This window comes from Blastomyces gilchristii (assembly GCF_000003855.2).
Source record: "Blastomyces gilchristii SLH14081 genomic scaffold supercont1.3, whole genome shotgun sequence".
Taxonomy (NCBI): Eukaryota; Fungi; Ascomycota; class Eurotiomycetes; order Onygenales; family Ajellomycetaceae; genus Blastomyces; species Blastomyces gilchristii.
The window spans coordinates 512,602-534,137 of record NW_003101680.1 but is presented as its reverse complement, the minus strand read 5'-3'; the positions used below and the strand labels follow the sequence as shown (position 1 = coordinate 534,137).

Genomic DNA, 21,536 nt, shown 5'->3' with positions numbered 1-21,536 from the left:
TCAAATAACTTCAACAAAATTTGTATAGGAGGAATCCTGTACAGAGCAAGGAAGTTTATAACATAATATGACAACTCACTAACTATACTGATAGACATATGGTGATAGACATATGGTGATGTGAAGAAGTGGTAATTAAAGTGTCTGATAACTACTTGTTTCAAAATACCAGTTGCTTTTGTTGTTTCCTGTAACTATGCAGCAGAGTAACTATACAATACTATTCCATGTGATGAATGTAACCATTCTGTCTGTGCATGACACATTCAAGAGGTGAAGAATTGGCACGAAATCATATTTTCATTAGAGACAGGCCTCTCTAATATTTTATTAGTGGCAATACTAATCATCATTATGGGTTCTTTTGTTCGAAAGTGTTTATCATCATGGAATCAATCATAATATTAGTAATATCTTATATAGCCCACCCCCTGACTCTATAACTGTCTGAGAGTGAGCAAGGTATCTCTGCTATAAGCTTCTGTAACTGCTCCTCTGTTATAGAGTCCCAGGAATTCCTAACCATCTCTCAAAGTGCATCATCAGAAAGCCTATTCTGTATGCTGCAAGGGGATATTTGAAGACACTCCCCCCCCCGGAATGATGGTTAGGTTAGCATGCCATGCCACTAAAATATTAGGGGGAGGTGTTTATAGAGTACGAAGTATGGGATATATACGCAAATGGAGCACCAGAAGAGGTAAGAAATAGAGGAATCTAACTCGTTGAATCTCTCTAGACCCTCATCTCCTTTGGCGCCGCCCCTTCTTTTCCCCCTTTTAATACGCCATCATCATCATGGGGATGGGTCGGTCTTCGTTTCATCCATCACCCACCGAGGGGCCATTCTGGGGCCTCCAGGGATATCCAGGCCCGGGAGTATTGGGGCTAAGGCGGTACCTTGCATAACACACCGGGGGGAAGAGAGGGAGAGAATGCGAAGAGCAGGGTGGGGAGAACATGGCCTGGATGATTGGGAACCTTCAGGCTGATTAACTACGGGGAAACTCTCTGCAAAATAACCTGTAACTATTATTACTTGCATGTGTCGAGGAATTTGCATGGAAGTTCCCTGCATGCATTTGTTACTATTCAATTGGAAAAAAAGTAATAAGCCTGAGCTTTTTCATTAACTCCTGGACCTGCATAAACAAACTGATCCATGATTATTTCTATTATCCCATCCCACATTACAGAGTGAGTTCTCTCTTCATGATATGTCTCCCCTTGTCTCCCCTTGTCTCCCCTTTTCCCGGCCCCCCCCCAAAAAAAAAAAATCAAAAATCAAAAATCAACGGCGCTAGAGACGCCAGAACGCAGCATATAATTTCACTACGCGAGCTTGGATCCACGGTGCCAGCGCCGCTGTCTAGACTCAAAGGAGAAGCGAGAGCCTAGACAGCGGTGTAATAGCTTTGGTGGCCTAACTTATTCTTCCTAAGGACAGGAGAGACATTATTGTGAGTGAGTTCGGTTCGTGTGTACAGCCTATATTTAGGTCTTGTAGTTACATCTTAGGAGGATCACAGTTGATGAATCATGGTGAAGAAGATAAAGGATGAAATGATTTATTTCACCCACTCACTGGCATGTCGTGTCGTCAGGAGTCAGGAGTTTTGCCTGCAGAAATAATAGTTGCAGCTCCGTCGCCTGCAGGGTGGTTGTTCGAGATAAATATTGCGCCCCGATTAACTAGTTAACTACTACGTAGTACTCCATACTATTCTCCATACGGAGAAGCTGATAAGAATCCAACTGTGTGTTCAAATGTCTCCATTATTCCCCTTCTTTTTTCCTCTCTTTTCACATACATAGCTTGTCAGCTTTGATCATCGCTCGATCTTATTTTCGGATGGGTGTTTAAAAAAAAAAAAAAGCTGTTCTGAAACGAGTTGTGTCAACTGCCACCGAGCTCTCCATATCTATATATAGCTGCTATCCAGGGAGCTTTGGACATTAGTTAATAGCGGACAGCGATGCCGAAGTCAGAATCTCCTGTAGCATCGAATGTGTCAGAGATGACTGAATTGTTTCACAGCATATGTAGAAATTGTAAGATATCCATGGCAGTGTTGATATATATGATAGTTGTTGTGTTCGTTCTACTTTGACGAGGCTTCTGCATGATCATGGCAGGTTCTTCTTGTATGTAGCTAGTTAACGACTCTTCCGGCCAGGCATAATAATGTATCATTGGCAGAAGGTCCCTTTGATCAGGACGAGAGAAAGAGGACAGAGTTGAGGAGTGACGGATTATCATTTGTTTGTTATGGCTGTGAGTTAGGCAATTGATCAGCACCAGATAGCACCAGTAGTTAAAACGAAAGATACGCAGTGAGCAAAAAAAAAAAAAAAAAGACAGAAAGAAAGGATCTTCCTGCTCGTAATTCATTGTGCCTGGAGGGAAAAGGAAAAAAAGCGAAGCTTTTCTGCTGGACGGTTGTCTTCTCAACTTTTTCATTGTCTTCTACTCTCTTAATTCTTATTCTTTTTTTGTCCCTCTCATCTCTCATGGTTTATACACAACCGCTGTCCTGCCAATTGCCAGGTTTCCAGATATCCAGCAACCCAGCAGCCCAGCAGCTCAGCAGCAGTAGTCCGGTGAGCTATTCCTCCTGTCATTTCCGTCCGTTCGATCGCTCTGGTTGCCCAACTCGGGAGGCTTGACGTGGTGATATCAAACAAAAGACCGGCAAGGAAGTTTGGGGGGGATTTGTTGGAAGTGTTGTTGAACTGTTGGCGGTTCATAGTTTCAGGGAACTAAGAATTGGGGCTCAAGGAGCAGCGAATTTGAATATTGAAGATTGGTTGGAGTTTTGGGGCCTATCTTCCTGATATAATGGGGGGAGTGAGTGAGTGTGGAAAATATCAATATTCAGACAGCATTAACCATTATTAACTATTCGGGTTGCAAGAACCTAATTCCCAGCTAAATAACCGCCGCTTGTCTGGGGGGTTGCTGCAGCCTATGATTAACTAACTTACTACTATTATTACTTTATCCGTATTCCGTCTCCAATTCATTATTATTATTCTGCAGCCATGTCGCAAGTCCGGCGGCAACCCAGCGAGGATAGCCTCAGCCAGCGCCAACACCACCAACAGCGACTCCAACTCCATCATCAGCCTCAACATCACCAACCTCGCCCCTACAACACCACCACCACCAACACAACCACAACCTCAACCACCACCACCACCAACAACAACAACAACAACAACAACAACAGCAGCAGCAGCAGCAGCAGCAGCAGCAGCATCCCTAACCCTTACGCTCCCTATTCCCCCCCGTCTTCTGATGAAGCTGGTCCCTTCAAACACGCCTTGTCCCCCCTGATGCCCGCTCCCCTGATCCCCAGGGATTACTTGACCCAACGTGCAGATGCTCCCAGCTCAAGCGCCAGCCCCAGCGATACAAGGAATACAGGCGTCGTCCCTTCGTCTAGCAGCAATCCTCACCATCATAATAATCATAATAATCATAATAATATTAATATTAATAATACCAGCAATTATTCAACCACTGGCATCCATCACACCCAGCACCTCCGTTCTCAAGTCCCCCTTCTCTCCCCTATCCGTACCACCACCAAAGCGCCCGCCTCGACGACGACACTCTACAACCCCAGGAACCGCCCTCATTTATCCCCTCTTTCTCCTTCGTCTGCTTCATCCTCCCAACCTCCAGGTTCCGCGCTTACTACTCGATCGCCTTCTCTGAGCCAGGAGGACTCGCCCACCTCAACCTCGCCTCAATCCATTCCTCCCAGGGCTCCTCGTTCAGCTACTTCATCCTGCACCTCTCCCATATCTCCACGATCCCCTCCGCCTCCTCTTTCTCCTCTCTCCGTTTCAACGTTCGCTCGAGTATCGGCCTTTCCCATTCCTCCTACTACGACCGCCACCATCACCACCGCCGCCGCCGCCGCCGCCGCATCCTCCTCTATCAACACCAAGCCATCCAACACGGACCCGATCCCGAACCAGTCGGCAGAGGCGCTGCAGTGCAAACCCTCACCCCCAGATCGACTGACCGGCTCGTCGCATCTGCGGGGCGCCAATGGGAATATGCCGAAGTCCTCCTATTACGACCTATTGCGAAAGTCATCGGATCCGCCTCGCCCAGTCACCATGAACAGTAATAATGATCACACCAACAATAATACATGCAATAGCAATAATAATAATAGTAATAATGGTGGCCGTCGTGTTACCTCGCCCAGTTCGGTCTCCCCTTCTCCGCCCTTATCCAACCCGACCCTGTCATCTGCTGTGGGAGATCGCATCAGAACGATACCACGCACCTCTTCCATCGATTCAGCCATCTCATCCATCTCATCCGCCCACTCGCACAAATCTTCTCTCGAAGTGAATAATGTCACCCCAGAGGAGATCGCCAATCTCATCTCCACTGCCGGCTCCGCTGAGGCCGTCATTATTCATCTACTCAAGGAGAAGCAACAGGCTGCGTCACAGAATGCTCAGCTGTGGAGACTGGTTGATAAGCAGCGCACCATGGTTCTCGGCTTGAATAAGGATCTCGAACGTACAATGAAGGATAAGGATCGTTACAGGAAGAAACTTAAGGAATTACAGGCCAACCCTCCACCAGTGCCTGAACGAACTGCGCCTGTGGGTGGTGGCCCTACTGTTGAAGGAGACAGCAAGTCATCTAAGGGTAGGACAAAACATAGCAACTTGGAATCCATCGTTGCCTCTTTTCTTATTTATTCAAGGCAATTCGTACATTCTGACTGACCGAAATCTAGATTCACCCTCTCAACACGATCGAACAAAACCATCGGATACAACTACGCCGCGCTCACTGGATGAGCCTGCAACCTTCCAATCGCACTCACATGCTGACCCTCAGCTTACCAGAGGCGGTACCCCAAACTCCCATCCTTCAAGCCATAGTCACAGCGCTCGAACAGAACAGCCAGCAAACAACGACAATCAAAACCGCCCGCAGCTTCGCGATTCTCCCGTTGACCCGTTAGTGTATGACAAACAAAGTGGCACGACTAACAACACTGATATGTCTTCGAATAGCACGTCTGCTGCAAGTTTACCCACTGGTGATCTCCTGAAACAGACACCACCTCCTCTCAGGAGACCCCCCCCTGCCCCGTTAAATCTCAGCCAAACTGAACGTGTTCATGCCCAAACTCAGCGGGTGAATGTAGCTGTTGGGGATGACTCGGATTACGATGATAATTTGGACACTGATGGAATTCCCAGAATGGAGAGTCGAGGAAGGAGAAAAACTAGGGAAGAGGACGATCGACAACGTGAAGCGCTTCTGCTCCAGGAGAAAGCTGCTCGCAGCGCTTCCAGTAAAATGAAAGCGAAAATGGCACATCCCCCCGACTTACCCCAAAACTCCCATCCACCACAAGGAGTGTTTGGTGGGACGGGGTTTGTGGGGAATCGCATGGTTGCCCACTCACCCCCTCCTGGGCTTGCGCAACAAATTCCTCCACTTGATTCTCTTGCAACAATGTTGAGCCCCCCGGCGAGTGACGCTGCGTCGTCGGAAAAAGATAGACTGGCCTTATCCCCTCCAATGAGTCCCGGCTTACCACTAAGCCCACGACCAGGAGATCGCCCGCTGGGCTCTCCACTTCCACGCTTCCCGAAGGACGGCCACGGTAATATGGCGTCGCCGCCCATCTCACCTAGGAACGGCCTTCCAGTGTCACCACGAGCTACAAGGTTTCCTGCGCCTCCGTTCTCGGGGCCTGCTAATCTTGTTGCGGCTACTACGGGCAAGAATTCTCCGACTAAACCAGCTGAACTTTCCATTCCTCCTCCCGTGCAAAACGACGCTCCCAGGCAGGAAATCCCTACTTTCGACGCTTCCGTAAAGATCGATAGCCCAACGTCTCCAGGGACCTTCCAAAGTCGCATATATCGTGGCCTGGTGTCGGATCAGCACCCCGATCTACTTCTCCCTCCCAACGCTCTACCCTCTATTGACATTAAAGTTTCTTCGTCCCGCCTACGACCGTCACGTAACAGCTACTTGGCCCTCAAACCTACAGACGAAGAGCCCGTTTTCACGCTCAGTGTGTTCTCGCGGGCTAACCGCGCGGAGCTATGGCGGGTAGAAAAAGTTATCCTAGCCTTGCCGCAGTTGGATCAACAATTGAAACAAGCAATGTCGAACTTCGCTGGGCGCTTGCCTGACCGGTCCATCTTCAGCGGCCATTCCCCAGCCAAGGTCGATGCGCGCAGAGCTGCCTTGAATGGCTACTTTGAGTCTATCCTTGAGACGCAGATGGACGAGGCGGGTGCGTTGGTGATATGCCAGTTTTTGACGGCGGATGCTATTGAGCCGCGCGATGATGAGACTAGCCTCATCAACGGTGAGCACAAGGGGAAACGGTCTTATCCCTTGGGGCCTGACGGGAAGCCGAGGATCGAAGGGTATTTGACAAAGCGAGGGAAGAACTTCGGTGGGTGGAAAGCGAGGTACTTCGTCCTCGATGGGCCGGAGCTGAAGTATTATGAATCCCCCGGTGGTCCGCATATGGGAACCATCAAGATTCGCCATGCGCAGATCGGCAAACAGTCTCAGTCGGCGAACAGCAATCAGTCACCATCACGGTTGGATGACGATTTGGATAACCAGTATCGCCACGCGTTTCTCATTCTGGAGCCTAAGAAGAAGGACTCCTCAGCTCTTGTGCGCCATGTATTGTGTGCTGAGAGCGATGAGGAGAGGGACTCGTGGGTTGAGGCTCTTTTGAGCTATGTTGAGCAAGAGTCGGACGAGGAGGAGAGCTCCAGGTCTCATCGCCAACCTTCAAAACATGATGGGCTGTCAAAGAGTCGTCTACTACACGGCAGTGCGAGGAAGAATAGCAAGGATACAGATAGCCCTGAGGAAACTGGACCCGGCGATAAACTCCGCTCATTTAGTTACGACGATGTCGTCGCCGCTGAGGCCCCCGTCCGCGGGCCGCCAGGTAGTGTCCTTCCTCCGGGCAGGGGCGCGGCCGCCGCCGCTGGGTTACCGGAACCAGGGTATCAGCTTCCATGGGATCAGAATATGCCGCAGTCTCCATCGCTCAAAAGCATCTCCGGCCCAACCAACGGAGCCAAAATCCAGGATGCCGGGGCGTGGGGAAATAAAGCTCCCCCGCCGATGACCACGAAGGAGAAGAAACGCTCCATCTGGGGCTTTCGCGCTGCGTCAACAGCTGAGTTAGCTAACCAGATACAGAATCACGAGACTAGCAACAGCAATTCCCCAATTGAGCGGCGAGAGGCGGTTCGCGCGGTCTTTGGGCTGCCCCTCGCAGAGGCGGTGGAGTTTTGTGGGGTTCCGGGGCTTAATACAGGCCTTCCGGCGGTTGTTTACCGGTGCATTGATTACCTGCGCGTGAAGGATGCGGCGCTGGAAGAGGGCATTTTCCGTCTCAGCGGCTCGAATGTGGTGATTAGAGCTCTTAAGGAGAAATTTAATACAGAGGGAGATTTGGACTTTCTGGAGGGCGATACGTATTATGATGTTCACGCTGTTGCGTCCTTGTTCAAGCAGTATCTGCGCGAGTTGCCGACGACGGTACTGACTAGAGACTTGCATTTGGATTTTATTCGGGTGCTTGGTGAGTTCTCGTTAGCGGTCTACTTGTTTGAAATGCCGGAATTCACTGACTGACGATAAATATAATATAGATCTCGATGACAAACAGAAGAAAATAGTCGCTTTTAACGGACTCGTTCACCGTCTCCCCAGACCAAACCTGACACTCCTCAAAGCCCTGTCTCAATACCTAATTGACATCATCAACAACTCAGACGTAAACAAAATGACCGTTCGCAATGTCGGCATCGTTTTCGCACCAACCCTCAACATTCCTGCCCCAGTCTTCTCAATGTTCCTCACAGACTTTGAAAGCATCTTCGGTGAACCCGTGTCGGAGTTTTCCATACACAACGCCGGCCCTGCAGAACTATTCGGAGACAACAAGTCCTTGAACCCGGAAGATATACGCTCACCCCGCCATCAAATGTTCTCCGACCTGCCGACCCCGTCCTATAACCAAACGTCATTCCGGCAGTCGTCGTCACCGGCACCGCAACATCGCTATCGGTCGGATTTGACGCCGCAGGAAGCTCAACATGCCCATTCCACCCAACAGCAATGGGACCAGCAGCGGGACCGCGACCGCTCGCGCGACAAATTCGACAACACGGGCTTTATACCTATGCAGCCCACCTATGAGCAGCAGATGTTGGGTGCGGACCCGTATAACTCCATGAGTAGTCTGATGCCGCCGCCCATATCGACATCTGGTAATAATAATGACGACGATGGAAATAATGGTTCTAGTCATAATGTGACGAGTAAGGCGAAGCGGCGAGAGAGTAATTTGCTCTTTATGAATTTGGGGAAAAAAGGTGCAATGGGTAATGGGCAGAGGGGAAGAGATGAGCGGTGTAGGTGAAATTTTGTTTGACCCCTTTCTTTGTTTCCCCTTCCCTCCCTTCTCCCTTTTAAGCCTTTCTCTTTTTATTATTTATATTTTATATTTTTTTTGGTTGGTTGGTTTTAGATGAGTAGATTGGAGTAGTACCTTGTGATGAATGCTAACCTTATCTTGTGTGAGAAATAGCTATGGTATCTGAAGACTCCGCGTTTGAGTGATAACAGACGCTTCATGTTCTTTATTTTTTTTATTTTTATTTTTTTTCTCTTTGAATCGTGGCGGTGGAACGAAGGGGACAGAGAGCGCGGTTGGGATGGATATACATATTACATACGCCTGGCTTTGCGTTGTGTTTATTGGTATTTTTCTCTCCCAATTTCCCGCCTTGTTCCCCTCTCTTTTAATAGTATGCCTGTTTCCTCTTTCCCCGCCACTCCCAGCTGGACCAAATGTGGATAAAGGAAGTCCTTTGTCCGAGAACAGAAACGAAAGAAAAGATGAAAAGAATGAAAGAAATGGAATGGAAGGAATGGAGTTATGTAATTTTAATGTGTGAAGGGATGGATGTATGGATGTATGGATGATTTGATGCTCTATTTTCTAATTCCGCTGTCTGCCTGCGGGTAATTTCCTGGCGATTTATCCTTTTTTTCGAGAGAGGAAACGGATGATCGCTGGAAGGCTCTTTTCTTTCTCTCCTCTTCTCTTCTGCTATTATTTTTGATTTTATACCTTTATACCCTGTGCTTTTCTTTTTTCCCTCCTTGTTAATTTGCTTTATCTTTTCTTCTTTCTTCGACTTTCTTCGACTTTCTTCGACTTTATTTTTTTTAATTTTTTTATTCGATTTCATTTTCTTGGCCTTTCCTGGTTTTGCCCTGTTGCTCTCTGAAGGATGAGACCGCCACTGGCTTGTGGCCCATATTGGAGGATCGCAACTGAGGAAGAGAGGATTGTACAGTATATTTCTTTCTGGTTTGCTGCTCTTTTCCTCTTTTCTGGTCTGGTCTTTTTCTTCCTTTCTATTTTGTCTTTTTTGATCAGCAGTGAATGGTGATGTAGTCTTTCTTCTCTCCTCCGCTTATAGCATTTTCTTTCCTATTTTCTATTTTCAATTTTTTCACTCCCATTTTTCCCATCATATGAAATGATTTTTTTCCTACTTCTTTGATTCTTCCTACACTTCTGCAGCGCCAGGGAAATACTACCTCTCTTTCCTCCAGAACTTCGATTTCGTTTTTCGTTTTTCTCTTTTTTCAATCTCATTCTATTCCGTATCAATCCTCTGCAGCGGTGGCACGACTCTTCTATTTCTTTTCCTTCCGCTTGTTTTCTGCTTTTCCGTTAGCTTTCGGTTGGCATATATTGTGCGAAGCTATAGACAACAAGAGCGCGAGACAAGACAAGATCAATACTTGAGAGCAGAGATGTAAGGCATACAGAAAAGATTATACTAGTTGGGTTTTCTCGCCCATTTTGTTATTTTTTTTTTTTTTTTTTTAATTTTTTAATTTTTAATTTTATTATTATTATTATTATTATTATTAATAATTTAAATGTAAATACTACGCTACGTAAGTGTGCTACAATCGCCGTCGAGCATACACGAAAGTTTTCCACCCCATGCCATGAGGGATCCATGGATCGGAAAGGGAGCTTACCCGGATATGCAGGGGCAGAACTCGGAAGACGGTGGCATGCATCCATGTTGGACATGCACCATTTTCCTAGTTGACAGGCAGGTAGGTGACCGGTTAATTATTATTTGATACCTAAAAACAAAAAAGGGGGGAGAGGGATGTAGTTGATCATCTCTTTCCTTCCTTTTATTTTTTTTGACTGAACAGGAAGTAAGCGAATGGATTTGTGAAATATTTTTCGAGACGCATATCTAAACGCCTTTTAACCCGTTTCCTATATATGTATGGACAGAAAAACGGGTTTCCCACCGCAGACGCCTCTGTTCATAGTCAAAAAAAGAGTGATAAGATAAAAAAATATATACATTGAAAGAATGAAAGTATAATGGTCAATAATAGTCAAAAGAATGACTCGGGTATTGCATATATCAACCAGGATATTCTAAAGTGGACTCCCTCCCCAGTTCTTTATTTTATCCCTGGTAGGCGATGATAACCTCAAGGCGGACAGGGCCAGGAGGTAGGTTGCCCCCAATGCCACCAATGGCATGGTCCTTGGCCGCGTAGGCATTATCGAATCCTCCAGCTCCAGTGACAGTCGAGCAAACACCGCCAACCTCGCACATCTTCATGCCTTGCACTGGCATATTGGACAGCTGTGCCTGGATGGCGGAAACGTCAAATCCAGACCAGCCCTTGTTGGGTGTGCTACCAAAGTCGAATTCACCCCACGTGCACGCGTATGCGCCATAGTTGTTCTTGGGCAGACTGTCGCCAGGGTAGGCGCCAAAGCTGCCTTGGGTGTTCTCGTCGAAGGCGACATACTTGGTCTCGCCCGCGTTCAGGGTGAAGGTAAGGGCGCTGTTGCCGTAGTGGCCATCAAGCTTGCCGGTTGGGCCCATTTTGTTCCAGAAGACGACAGTCCATGGCTCTGTGTTCTGGCCCTTGATTTGTGCTACGTATTTGTAACTGGAGGCGTCGCTTTCGGAGACCTCGATGATGTTGCTGCCCCAGGGGTTGCCGACGTTGCCTGAGTAGGTGTCGATGCTCCCAGTGTTGGCGGCGGCGCGGCCACCGAAGCCGGCGGTGGTGAAGATGTCGGATACGACGGTGGTCCATTCAAGTCTCTTGGAGATGTGACGGTGGTGGTGGCCATGGGGCTGGGCCAGGCTGAGGGGAGCAAGAGCTCCAAGGAGAGCGATGACGGTTTTCAGTTGCATGCTTGCGACGAAAGGAAGGATGAGTATGTAGTTGGATATATGTATATGTATATATGTTATTTGAACGCCGGCGTCAGAAAGCGAGTGTGGATTTTTTCTATCTTTTTGATATCGTGCAGAGACCAGAAGTGGTGGAAAATATAAGGAGTGTGGTTGGTCTGCTGTACGCAAAGGAAGGGACGGATAAAAGGGATAAATTGACGAAAAGCCATCGCCAGTGGGAATGCAAGGGTCTTTATATACGCCCCGGAGATCCTGGTTGAGCAAGCGCCAGGGCCTGGCGTTACGCCCAGGAAGTGGCTTCCCGCCTCTGAACATCCCCAAGACACGGGTGCCAGGTAGATTGCAGCAACCGGAAGTACCCAGATCTGGGAGACATAAACGGAAAAGTGATTGATTGCTGGCCTTGGGACCGGTCCAACTATCAATTCTCGCCCCCCGGGGGAGGGCACTGAGGGGGTGTGGTGAAATCGCCCTTGAAGCCTGGAACCTCGCCATTATGGCCCGAAAATTCAGGAACAGGGGCGGTACTATTGGTGGGCAACAACCGGTACCTGACGCGGCGAGTGGGTGACGTGTGCTGCAGCCACGGTTCAGTAATCTGGGTATAAAACGGCTGTTAACTCTCCCTCGCTATGCTATGCGAAGCATGGCAGACAGAAGGCTTCTAGCCAAGGGTTCATGGCGGGTCTTCATTGAAGGTTAACCACGGACAGGACAGAGCAGAAAATGTCCAATTGGCTAGAACATCATCGCGCGGGCCTGTGGGGGCATTTGCCAACCACTTGGAAGTTGGGGCTAAGAAAAGTCACCGCTGGCGTGCCATTGGAGTCTGGGATTAGGGACAATCCCAATCGCAGTCAAAGCGCGATGAGTTTTGGCGTTATCAAAAAGAGATGAAGAAGAAAAAAGAAAAAATGTAGATCAAGAGGACCAAGAAAAACCCCCCGCCTCATTATTGTTCTGCAACACGGCGAATTTTTTTATTTTTTTGTCATTCACCGGGTTATACCGGTGTAGAGCCCAGATGAACACGGAATGCCCGGTGTTTGTGCCGGGAGTTATTTAAACAAAGGAGCGGCAAAACGAAGGAAGCGATTCCCCGTGAAGCCTGCCAGGTACCGTACCGTTGTGACAGACTGGGAGGGGAGGGAGGGAGATTGGTTGCAGACTGGGCGCCGACACTTTGATTACGGATTTGATATTAAACCCACACAAAGAGCGGATCGGAGAAAAGAGACAGACCCTGGCGCGGGAAAGGAACAAGGTATAGCTCACAAAGACACCAATAGTCATAATTTTATTTTATTTTATTTTAATTTTTTCAAGACGGACGTGGCGAACAGGCACTGGCAGGGCCTAAAAGATGACTAGGAACCAACCGCCGAGCCCATTGGCTGCAACCGGCTGAAACACGACAAGGCGTTGGGCCAGACAAGTTGTCCATCCCTGCTGATGTTGAGAAGGATCATATAAATCATAAATCATCGTGAGTTATTAAAATATCACCAGCAGCAAGTTATTAGCAAACCAACAGGCGAAGAAGATTTAAGGATGTTGAGGTTTCTGCGGCTGAAAAGGGCGAGAGTGAGTTAGGGCTAGGACTAGGGCTAGGGCTTGCTCATGTCAGGGGGTTAAACTTGCCTACGAGATTTTCTAAAGTTTTTCCTGAAGATTTGCTTAAGTTTTTCTGCGAGATTCATCAATATGGCAATACCCAGAGCAGAGGTTATTATTATTATTTGGAATGGTTCGTATATCCCACGGTCCACAGTCCACGGATCTGCCTGTCAGTGTCCCTTTTCCCTGTGTAGATCCAAGCACGCTGTGGGGCCGTCGTCTTGTCCACTGTTTTATACTCCGCATACGGAGTATATCTGAACTGATATATCTATCCTACCTAATGTCCCCTGCCTACGCAGAGTACTACTACTCGCTATGGCTTGGGGAGCGCATCTTTGGGAACGGACGGACAGCATGGACGGCAGATCCTCGGATATATTCTCATTAAAGTTGATCAATTGCACTTGACAGGACTTCAAATCCGTGAATCGGCATGCCCTGCATACTTTTTCGGTGCCGAAAGGATGCACGATTCCTGTGGTATATACATACATTCCGCCCGGTGTGTAACACAGCTCCAGATATGGTAAAGCAATGAGGGTGAATTCTCAGCGGGTAGTGATAGTCAGACAGCCAGACGGTCAGCAGTCCGGTTGATATTGGCTGAATCGAAACATGAAGCGTCGACTGTTCCTAATCTCATGCAGTCGCCCGTTTTCTATCTTACGTACATGTTTTCTCTCCAGCATACTATTTCCACCAACACAAGCTGTGCTTAGGTATTCGCAGAGGGAACCTGTTTATACAAAGGCATCGGCACTCTCGTATGTCAGTTTGACTTTTTCGAGAGACGTCGCTACCAGGGAACTCAATCCAATCCAAGCGGAGACGTGCACCATAGCTAGGAACGGATAGCCGGGACAGAAGGTACAGTACATGCAACTACTCACTGGTCTGTGCTATCTCGACTCTCTTCTGCCTTGATTATGCTTCTCGAGGCGACGCTGTCTAATCTACGGCCCCGCATTTGATGTTCTGCTATCCGAATAGTCCGTATGATTCTGCATATACGGATATGTCATCCCGACGAGGAGCAAAAGCAAGTTACATAACTACATAGATGCCGGACAATATGAGGGGGCATTCCAGAGAAAATCGCTGCTAAGGAAATGGGACTCAGGCACGAAAAGAAACCTTCGCTACGAAGTTGTGATGCCAGATTTCTGGATGGACCCGTTCTAAATGGTCCTTGGTAGCAGTCTCTTGAGTCTAATCAATTAATAATGTGGTATTTCGGTTGGCTACCGGGAAGTGTCCCACAACCAAGGCAAGTGGACTTTGTGTGCGCAGCACACCATAACGATGATAACCCGTAAACTTTCCTCCTTTCCTCCTCTTAAAACACCACTTCTTCAACACAATTATTAAGTAATTAGTTTTGGTGCATTTACGTCGATAATACAATATATATACAGTGTGAGTCCCCATGCAGCGCAGTTCAAACACGTCATAAACATTCAAATCAGTCGTCAAGGAAAGAGCAAAAGGAATTTCGGAGGTAGTAGATGCATTAAAATGGTTTATACGCTCGCCATTTCAGTAAAAGAGGAATCGACCACAATTTAACTCGCCCGCGAAAATCAGAGAGGTGGTAATGAATAAATAAAACCAAGGAACAAGCAGGTCCATTAAAACCTCCTCGTCTTCTCCCCCCTCCAAAACCCCATAAGCTCGCCCGTATCCCCCATCCATTCCCGCACACCATCGACCAATGCCTTGGCCATGCCCTTGTTCTTTAGTTTCGCATTCCGATCAGCCAGCGACGACGCCGCCGTGGCCCCAGTCGCATACTCAGAGCCCATGCTCGGCAGCACATTCTCACCCGCGCTCAGGCTCACAAACAGCGCAAATGGTACTAGCCAAACGCACAGCCCGAAGTAAGACGCTACCTCTGTAAACGACGGAAGATCTGTCACCGCGCCGTAGTAATATGACTGTCGGGTATTGCTGCCCGCATCTTTTGACCAGGGCATGGACCTGGACGGCTGGGCTGATATTGGGTCTGAGAAGTAGCGGAACCAGAGCCAGTGGTTGAGGCCGACGAGAAGGCAGGAGGTGATGAAGATGGGGTCTGTGAGCTTAACGATGGGGAAGCGGCGCAGATTGGCCGCGTAGATTAAGTGGGAGATTACGCTGAGCGCGCAGAGGGTGAAGGGCAGCTGGTCAACCAGGCAGAGGAGGACATGGAGGGCTATTATGAAGTATATCAGGCGGGATAGGAGGCGGCGCGCGAGCACGGTGTGTTCTTCGACAAGCTCAGAGAGGTAATAGAGGCCGGAGGCTGGGCGAGTATTTATTAGTTTATTACATGTCTTTGTATAGATGTGGGAGGTTTATTATTTTCTTTTTTTACCTATGGCGAGGGTTAGGAATGCGAATCCGACGATTAAACCCAGGTACCCGACCAAGGGCAGAATCCACATGGCTGCGGCGGGAGGATATGGTATATTGTGTTTGCTGTAGGGGGAGGAGATAGATGTGCGCGAAATCAAGGTATACACGAATGAAGTGTCATTCCGTTGTTTGTGTTGGAATCGACGCTGTTCTGCAGAGCAATAAACGTAAAAAATATCTGTTCGTTGGGTCGGTCTGGTCTTTGTAGCCAAATATTTATGTAAATATGATGACGATGAAGTCTGTCCCAAAGAGGAAAAAGGCAACGACCAAGTCAATTTTCTTAAATTCCCACACTGAATTTTTCTTTCTGCGCTATTCCAATCCCACAAACCGCTCATACCACTTCACATCCTGGATATATCTCAGTTACTGCAGCTATTTACGGACCTGATAGAAGAAAAAGGGTAACTACATATTAATACGAAGAAGCGGAAAAGAGACGGGAAATAATACTATTGTCCATTTGTTCGCCGGAATATCCAAAATACGACGAGTGCTCGAAAAATTCAAATTTCACACAATGTCTCGTCCCGAAGACACTCTGTATGCCTACAAAACCCCGATACCTAGAAATCTAAATCGTATTTCACCATAATCCCTAACACTTACATTGAAAAATAGACCCCCAGATCTCTTCTACAATGACTCCGAATCCCGCAAATACACCACCTCTTCTCGAATCCGCAACATTCAATCAGACATGACCCACCGTGCCCTCGAACTCCTCGATCTCAAATCCCCCTCTCTAATCCTCGACATTGGCTGTGGCTCCGGCTTATCAGGCGAAATCCTCTCCGCCGTCCCGCCGTCCGAAGGCGGTCCCCACACCTGGGTTGGTATGGATATCTCCCCCTCAATGCTAGACATTGCGCTTCAGAGAGATGTAGAGGGCGACCTCTTTCTAGCGGACATAGGGCAGGGTATCCCGTTCCGTGCGGGTACATTTGACGCAGCCGTGAGCATCAGTGCCATTCAGTGGCTGTGTAATGCTGAATCTAGTGACGTTAGTCCGGAAGGTCGGCTACGAAGATTCTTTGATGGGCTATATGCGAGTTTGCGTCGGGGTGCGCGCGCTGTGTGCCAGTTTTACCCTAAAAACGATGCGCAGAGGAGCATGATTAGCGGGGCGGCCATGAAGGCTGGGTTCGGTGCTGGTATTCTTGAAGACGACCCTGGGACGAAGAACAGCAAGCTCTACCTTGTGCTTACTGTTGGTGGAGGTGGTCTGCAAGGCGACATTACCGGTGTCGTGGAAGGCATGGATGATGTTGATGTTCTGGATGCGAGGAAGAAGGCCATGGCTGCTCAGTCTCAGGGAAGAAGAGGTGTAAACCCAGCACAGGTCAAAGGGTCCAAAGCTTGGATTATGAGGAAAAAGGAGCAGATGGAACGCAAGGGCAAGATCGTCAAACCGAATTCGAAGTATACTGGCCGAAAGAGACGTATTGCCTTTTGATCTCTTATCCTTGAAATTCTTTTTATATATAAATATATTACGTCCCCTCAGCTCAAACGGTCCTATATTGTGGCTTCTACGGCTACATGGAGACTGACCGGCCTCCATGTAACAACCTCCTCCTATCACGTCCTTTGGCCGATCACCCCGGAAACGAACGATGCGATGTTGGGGAAAAATGCCTCACGCATACCTCGAAATCTCATTTCCCCCAAGTACAGAGGCGGCCACCTGCTGGTTAGCTGCGAAATGGATTGGGCCTTTATCGACCCCAGCATGACCAAAAGGCTCTATCAAAAACGACCTGATTATCATTATCTCTAAAGCCTGGGCATTACGACTCTTCCGCTGCGAACCAATATTTAAAGGCTTTTTGGGTTGTAATTCCCTCCCCAACCACTCTCCGAACTGTATATGGCACTCCACCACGGCGCGCCCCTAAGGAAAACAAAGAATTATCATAAGATACGAGTTTCGACTCTGTTTATATCTCTCAAAACACATGGTACATTTTTTTCCTATCTATTCGCCATCGTGGATAGAGGGAGAGATCCCGATGCCCGCAGCGTTGAGATAGACATCTTTCAAGAGATCAGCCCAAAACCAAACTTAATACACCAAGACAAAATGAAATAAAAAGCAAGCAGGGAGAGGGCTACGGCAACCAAATAGCGAATCAATTAACTTCTCAACACGCTAGAGAATAATGAAAGGCAAAATAAATACGAATCAAAAAACAAGGAAAACTAAAACAAAACCTATAGCCAATATATATGTCCTATTTCATTAAATTCTACACGCTATGCGATGACCAATCTCAATCAGCCAAAGAATCTGATGGGATGGATGGAATGGACTGGTAAATTCCTCCTACACCGTTTTCCACGTTTTGCTTATCATGTTTTTGTCCCCTTTCTCTTGAGCCTCGTCTACGAACCATTGAATTTTCCGTCCCCGACCACCTTCGCCCCATAGCCATAAACTGATTGAGCGCCTCCACGCTTGCGGCTCCCGAGCCTCTGGCTCTTAAAAAAGTCCGAGAAGCATTTTAAACCTTCGACCTATTTATGTCCTATCCGGAATAGGATCTGAATAAACCAAAGTAAGGGTCAGCGGTTCGATGGGCGTTATCCAGGGCGAATGTTACATAGCCGCCTCGTGCCTAGCTGGGAGTATAAAAAGCGTGGCGAAAGTCTTTTTCCATTGCAAAAGAATTAATATTTTTTTAAGGCTTTTGTCTTCATGTTTCTTGCAAATAAAGGAAGGGGGAAAACTCTGCTGGAAACACGAATGCCAAGGAATATAGGCGTTTCTGAGAAGGGACCTGTTTGGATTCATTATTTGGTAGTAGGGTCCGCTGCCTTTGTTCATATGATTTATGCTTCTATTTTTATGGTGGTGACATTCTGGTTGGCTATGTGCTGCTAGAAGTCTGGACGTGTACCTGCATACGAGTGCATGCTTAGATGCGCATTATTTACTGAATAGATTTTGATAAGTGAAAGAGGAACGATGAAGAGATTGCACGTAGAAATGAAGCACCACGGAAATTTCCACGCAAAATAGCTACACTGACAAAAACTCGTGTTAATAAATATGAGAAATAGAAAATGAACGGATACTTTAATTGCATTTTCTTGTACGTGGTTCTGTAATTCATACAAAGAGAAAAAATAACCAAGAACTCTAAGGTGATAAAGATAAGAGAAAGAAAAAACAATGTAGAGGAAAATATGGTTCTCATGTACAGTTAACAGTGATATAGATGAAATTTCTATGGACAAGCATGATCGGGGACTGAAAATAAATCAATGAAGCATGAAGAAAATGAAAACATAATGCAGGCAGGAGGGCAAAAGTCGTGCTGACGTACATGTACAGTTATACATTGCGTTACGTTTTTGCGTGAAAGCTAACTTGGGATAAGGGGGCAGACTGATAAAGGGGAAAGGAATCAATCAAGGAACATGGAGAAAATGAATAGGGTCTTTGGTTGTTTGAGTCGATTTTGAGTTTTTTTTGGGTCTAGTCCCCAGTTCCACCTCCCCAGTCCTGTTTCTCTTACGATTGATACATCAATTGCAGAGATATTGGGAAGGGAGGTGGGTTCCTGGGGAAGGGGAGGGGAGGGGAAAGGGTGGGGAGGAAGGTAAATGTCTAATCGCTATGCAAGACAAGGCAAGCCAAAGCAGAAAACGACCAGGTGAAATTTTGGGTTTGAAGATTTTAACAAAAGGAGAAAGAAACGAGGGATAAAAGCAAATCGTTCTCGGATTTCAAGCCTCTCGGGCATATTGGCGAGTGGAAGCGTGGACCTTTTAAGATGGGTTAGGTGTTGGTTCGGCCTTCTCACAGTTGTTATCCCAACCTTTGCGATTGTCTATCTAGGGATTTCTTTTTTCTTTTTGTTTTTTTTTTCCTTGTTCGATTTGCTCTGGGGGTTGGGGTCTGTTGGGGAGGAAGGGATAAGTACAGATACATTTGGTTTAGTGGACGTGCGGTTTTGCTGAGTTACGCTGTTTAAAGCGCTGCTTCCATCTTATCGAGGACGGCACGGGTGAATTCGTGAGTGGAGGCTTGGCCACCCATATCGCGTGTGCGGGTGACACTGGTTTTGTAAAATAGTGCGTTAGTAAAAGGTGGAGAGACCAAAACATTATCGGCTTAAGCAGGGGTAGTTTAATTGGGGGCGTCTGATGGTCTTGTAAAAAAGTATATAAACAGGGTGTTTTTTTATTGCTGGACTTACCCTTCTCCGATCACGTCATAAACTGCCTTGGAGATTCTGTTGGCGTGCTCATCAAGACCCAAGTGTCGTAAGAGCATGGAACCAGAGAGAATCAGAGCTGTGGGGTTAGCTTGGTCCTTGCCCTTAATATCGAGTCCAACGTGTCGACATCCTGGTTCAAACACAGCCACTTCGCGACCCATATTGCAGCCAGGTACGATCCCTGGCCCACCGACGAGAGCAGCTCCAACGTTGGAGAGGATGCCTCCGTAAAGGTTAGGCATGACCATGACGTCAAACTGCTGAGGACGAGCAACTGCTTGCATAGATGCGTTATCCACAATCATGTCATTGGTTTCCAGGGTTGGATAGCTCTCAGCAACTTTGTGGAATGTGGAGCGGAAAAGGCCATCGGCGAGTTTCATGATGTTGGCTTTGTGGATGCAGGTGACCTTCTTGCGGTTGTTGGCGAGAGCAAAGCTAAACGCAAATTTGGCAATTCGTTCAGACTTGGCACGGGTAATGATCTTGAGGGATTCGACGACACCACTAACAGACTGGTGCTCAAGGCCGGAGTATTCACCCTCAGTGTTTTCACGGATAATGCACAGGTCGACATTGTCGTGTCTGGTCTTGTAACCGGGGATGTTCTTAATCAAAACAATAGACGCATAGATATCTAGTTCCTGGCGCAGGGCGACGTTGAATGATTGATGGCCTGATCGCTCAACTGGTGTGTGAAGGATACCCTTGAGACCAAGCTTGTTCCTTCTCAGCGAGGCAATGGATTCCTTGAACAGATCTTCCGAATGTTTATTTCCAGCATCTACACCGCTAACATCGACCTGCTCCCACTCAATTGGTACGTTATCAGCCTTGAAGATTGTCTTCACCGATTCCGCTACTTCCGCGCCAATGCCGTCACCTGGAGTTCAAAAGCAGTTAGGTTAGAAAATAAGCGCGGTCTAGTTAAGATTCGCAATGTCCTTCAGGATCGTCAGGTTTCCGCAAATGGACAAGGAGGGGAGATAGGCTTAAATACCTGGGATCAGTGTGACTGTGTATTTGCCACCATATTTGGTAGGCTTGAAGATGTTCGACTGGATGGTAGCGAATGCTGCGCGAATGATGTTAGTGTTACTCGCGGGGGGTTTTAGGTTTGGAGTAAGAATTCCACATACATCTAGCAGCAATTGCAGATCGAGGGAGAGATGTGGAGGAGGTTTTTGCGACAGTGCGGAAAAGAGACTTTGAACGGCAAAATAAAAGGTTAGTATGGGAGCTGAGTGGGTGAGGGGCAGTTATCAGGATAAGAGGTGAATGAAACAGAGTTGAATTGGATTGCATTGAATTGAATTAGGGAGGGGAGAAATTACACACCTGCGCTGGTTGCGCAGTTCTCAGGGAGAACATGGTGAACTCAATTAATGGAATTGGGTGGAAGTAGAGGCAATTGAGGGAACAGGAGAAGCTGGTTGTGTGAACTTCAGGTGGTGAGGATGAGGTTTGATGTTTGATGTTTTGGAGTTTTTTTCTTTTTCCGGCGCCTGCGGCTCAACCACACAGCTTAGTCAGCTGTTAGATAAGTCCCACCCCACGTGGGGGTTAGTTAACGTTCAGCCTCAAAGCGCCTCCTTTTTTTACTAGCGAATTTCTTCACTTCATCATTCATCAACGACACATCAATCACGACCTATTAATATTATTACTGCGACAGTAGTCAGTCACACACCAGCCATGGGCAGATACCCAGTATGGCTGGTCTAGTGCTGCACTACGTATATACTCGGTTCTTCCTTATTTTACAGTTATGGCCTAGCAGTGACGGACATCCGTATCGTCCAGCATGAAGAACCCAACGGGTTGCCACGCTACTCTGCGTGTATCATTTTGAATCAGGCCGCCATGATAGTCCTGATAGCCTGCCTTTTCTCTTCTTCTCTCATTTTTGCTTTTGCTTAAACGTCTTGTTGTACGCAGCGTGTGAACAGCACAGTATATTGTGGGTGGAACTGAGCTTCTGCGACAACAACC

General features: G+C 47.5%; 6 protein-coding genes across 6 annotated transcripts; 3 read left to right on the top strand and 3 right to left on the bottom strand.

Moving 5' to 3' along the window:
• Positions 1–2,490: 2,490 nt before the first annotated feature.
• On the top strand, positions 2,491–9,919 carry BDBG_01717 (RalA-binding protein 1). The gene is made up of 5 exons (XM_031720454.1): positions 2,491–2,848; positions 3,041–4,678; positions 4,770–7,613; positions 7,684–8,448; positions 8,625–9,919. Exons 2-5 carry the CDS (start codon positions 3,043–3,045, stop codon positions 8,654–8,656), a joined length of 5,277 nt encoding a protein of 1,758 aa, XP_031576650.1. The 5' UTR covers positions 2,491–2,848; positions 3,041–3,042; the 3' UTR covers positions 8,657–9,919.
• Positions 9,920–10,003: 84 nt separating this feature from the next.
• BDBG_01716 (allergen Asp F4-like protein) lies at positions 10,004–12,826 on the bottom strand. The gene has a single exon (XM_031720453.1). The coding sequence runs from the start codon at positions 11,794–11,796 to the stop codon at positions 10,552–10,554; it is 1,245 nt and encodes a 414-aa protein (XP_031576649.1). The 5' UTR covers positions 11,797–12,826; the 3' UTR covers positions 10,004–10,551.
• On the top strand, positions 12,284–12,791 carry BDBG_01715 (uncharacterized protein; the record flags this gene model as incomplete). The annotated part of the gene is made up of 2 exons (XM_031720452.1): positions 12,284–12,565; positions 12,673–12,791. Exons 1-2 carry the CDS (start codon positions 12,337–12,339, stop codon positions 12,789–12,791), a joined length of 348 nt encoding a protein of 115 aa, XP_031576648.1. The 5' UTR covers positions 12,284–12,336.
• Positions 12,827–13,925: 1,099 nt separating the features above from the next.
• BDBG_01714 (DUF396 doamin protein) lies at positions 13,926–15,684 on the bottom strand. Its single transcript, XM_002626997.2, has 2 exons — positions 15,275–15,684; positions 13,926–15,202 (listed from the first exon to the last, which is right to left on the bottom strand). The coding sequence occupies exons 1-2, from the start codon at positions 15,654–15,656 to the stop codon at positions 14,550–14,552; spliced, it is 1,035 nt and encodes a 344-aa protein (XP_002627043.2). The 5' UTR covers positions 15,657–15,684; the 3' UTR covers positions 13,926–14,549.
• On the top strand, positions 15,251–18,629 carry BDBG_01713 (methyltransferase). The gene is made up of 2 exons (XM_002626996.2): positions 15,251–15,861; positions 15,940–18,629. Exons 1-2 carry the CDS (start codon positions 15,839–15,841, stop codon positions 16,772–16,774), a joined length of 858 nt encoding a protein of 285 aa, XP_002627042.1. The 5' UTR covers positions 15,251–15,838; the 3' UTR covers positions 16,775–18,629.
• Positions 17,229–21,130, bottom strand: BDBG_01712 (isocitrate dehydrogenase [NAD] subunit 1, mitochondrial). The gene is made up of 5 exons (XM_002626995.2): positions 20,883–21,130; positions 20,684–20,750; positions 20,545–20,619; positions 19,524–20,427; positions 17,229–19,382 (listed from the first exon to the last, which is right to left on the bottom strand). Exons 1-5 carry the CDS (start codon positions 20,913–20,915, stop codon positions 19,295–19,297), a joined length of 1,167 nt encoding a protein of 388 aa, XP_002627041.1. The 5' UTR covers positions 20,916–21,130; the 3' UTR covers positions 17,229–19,294.
• Between the last annotated feature and the right edge of the window lie 406 nt (positions 21,131–21,536).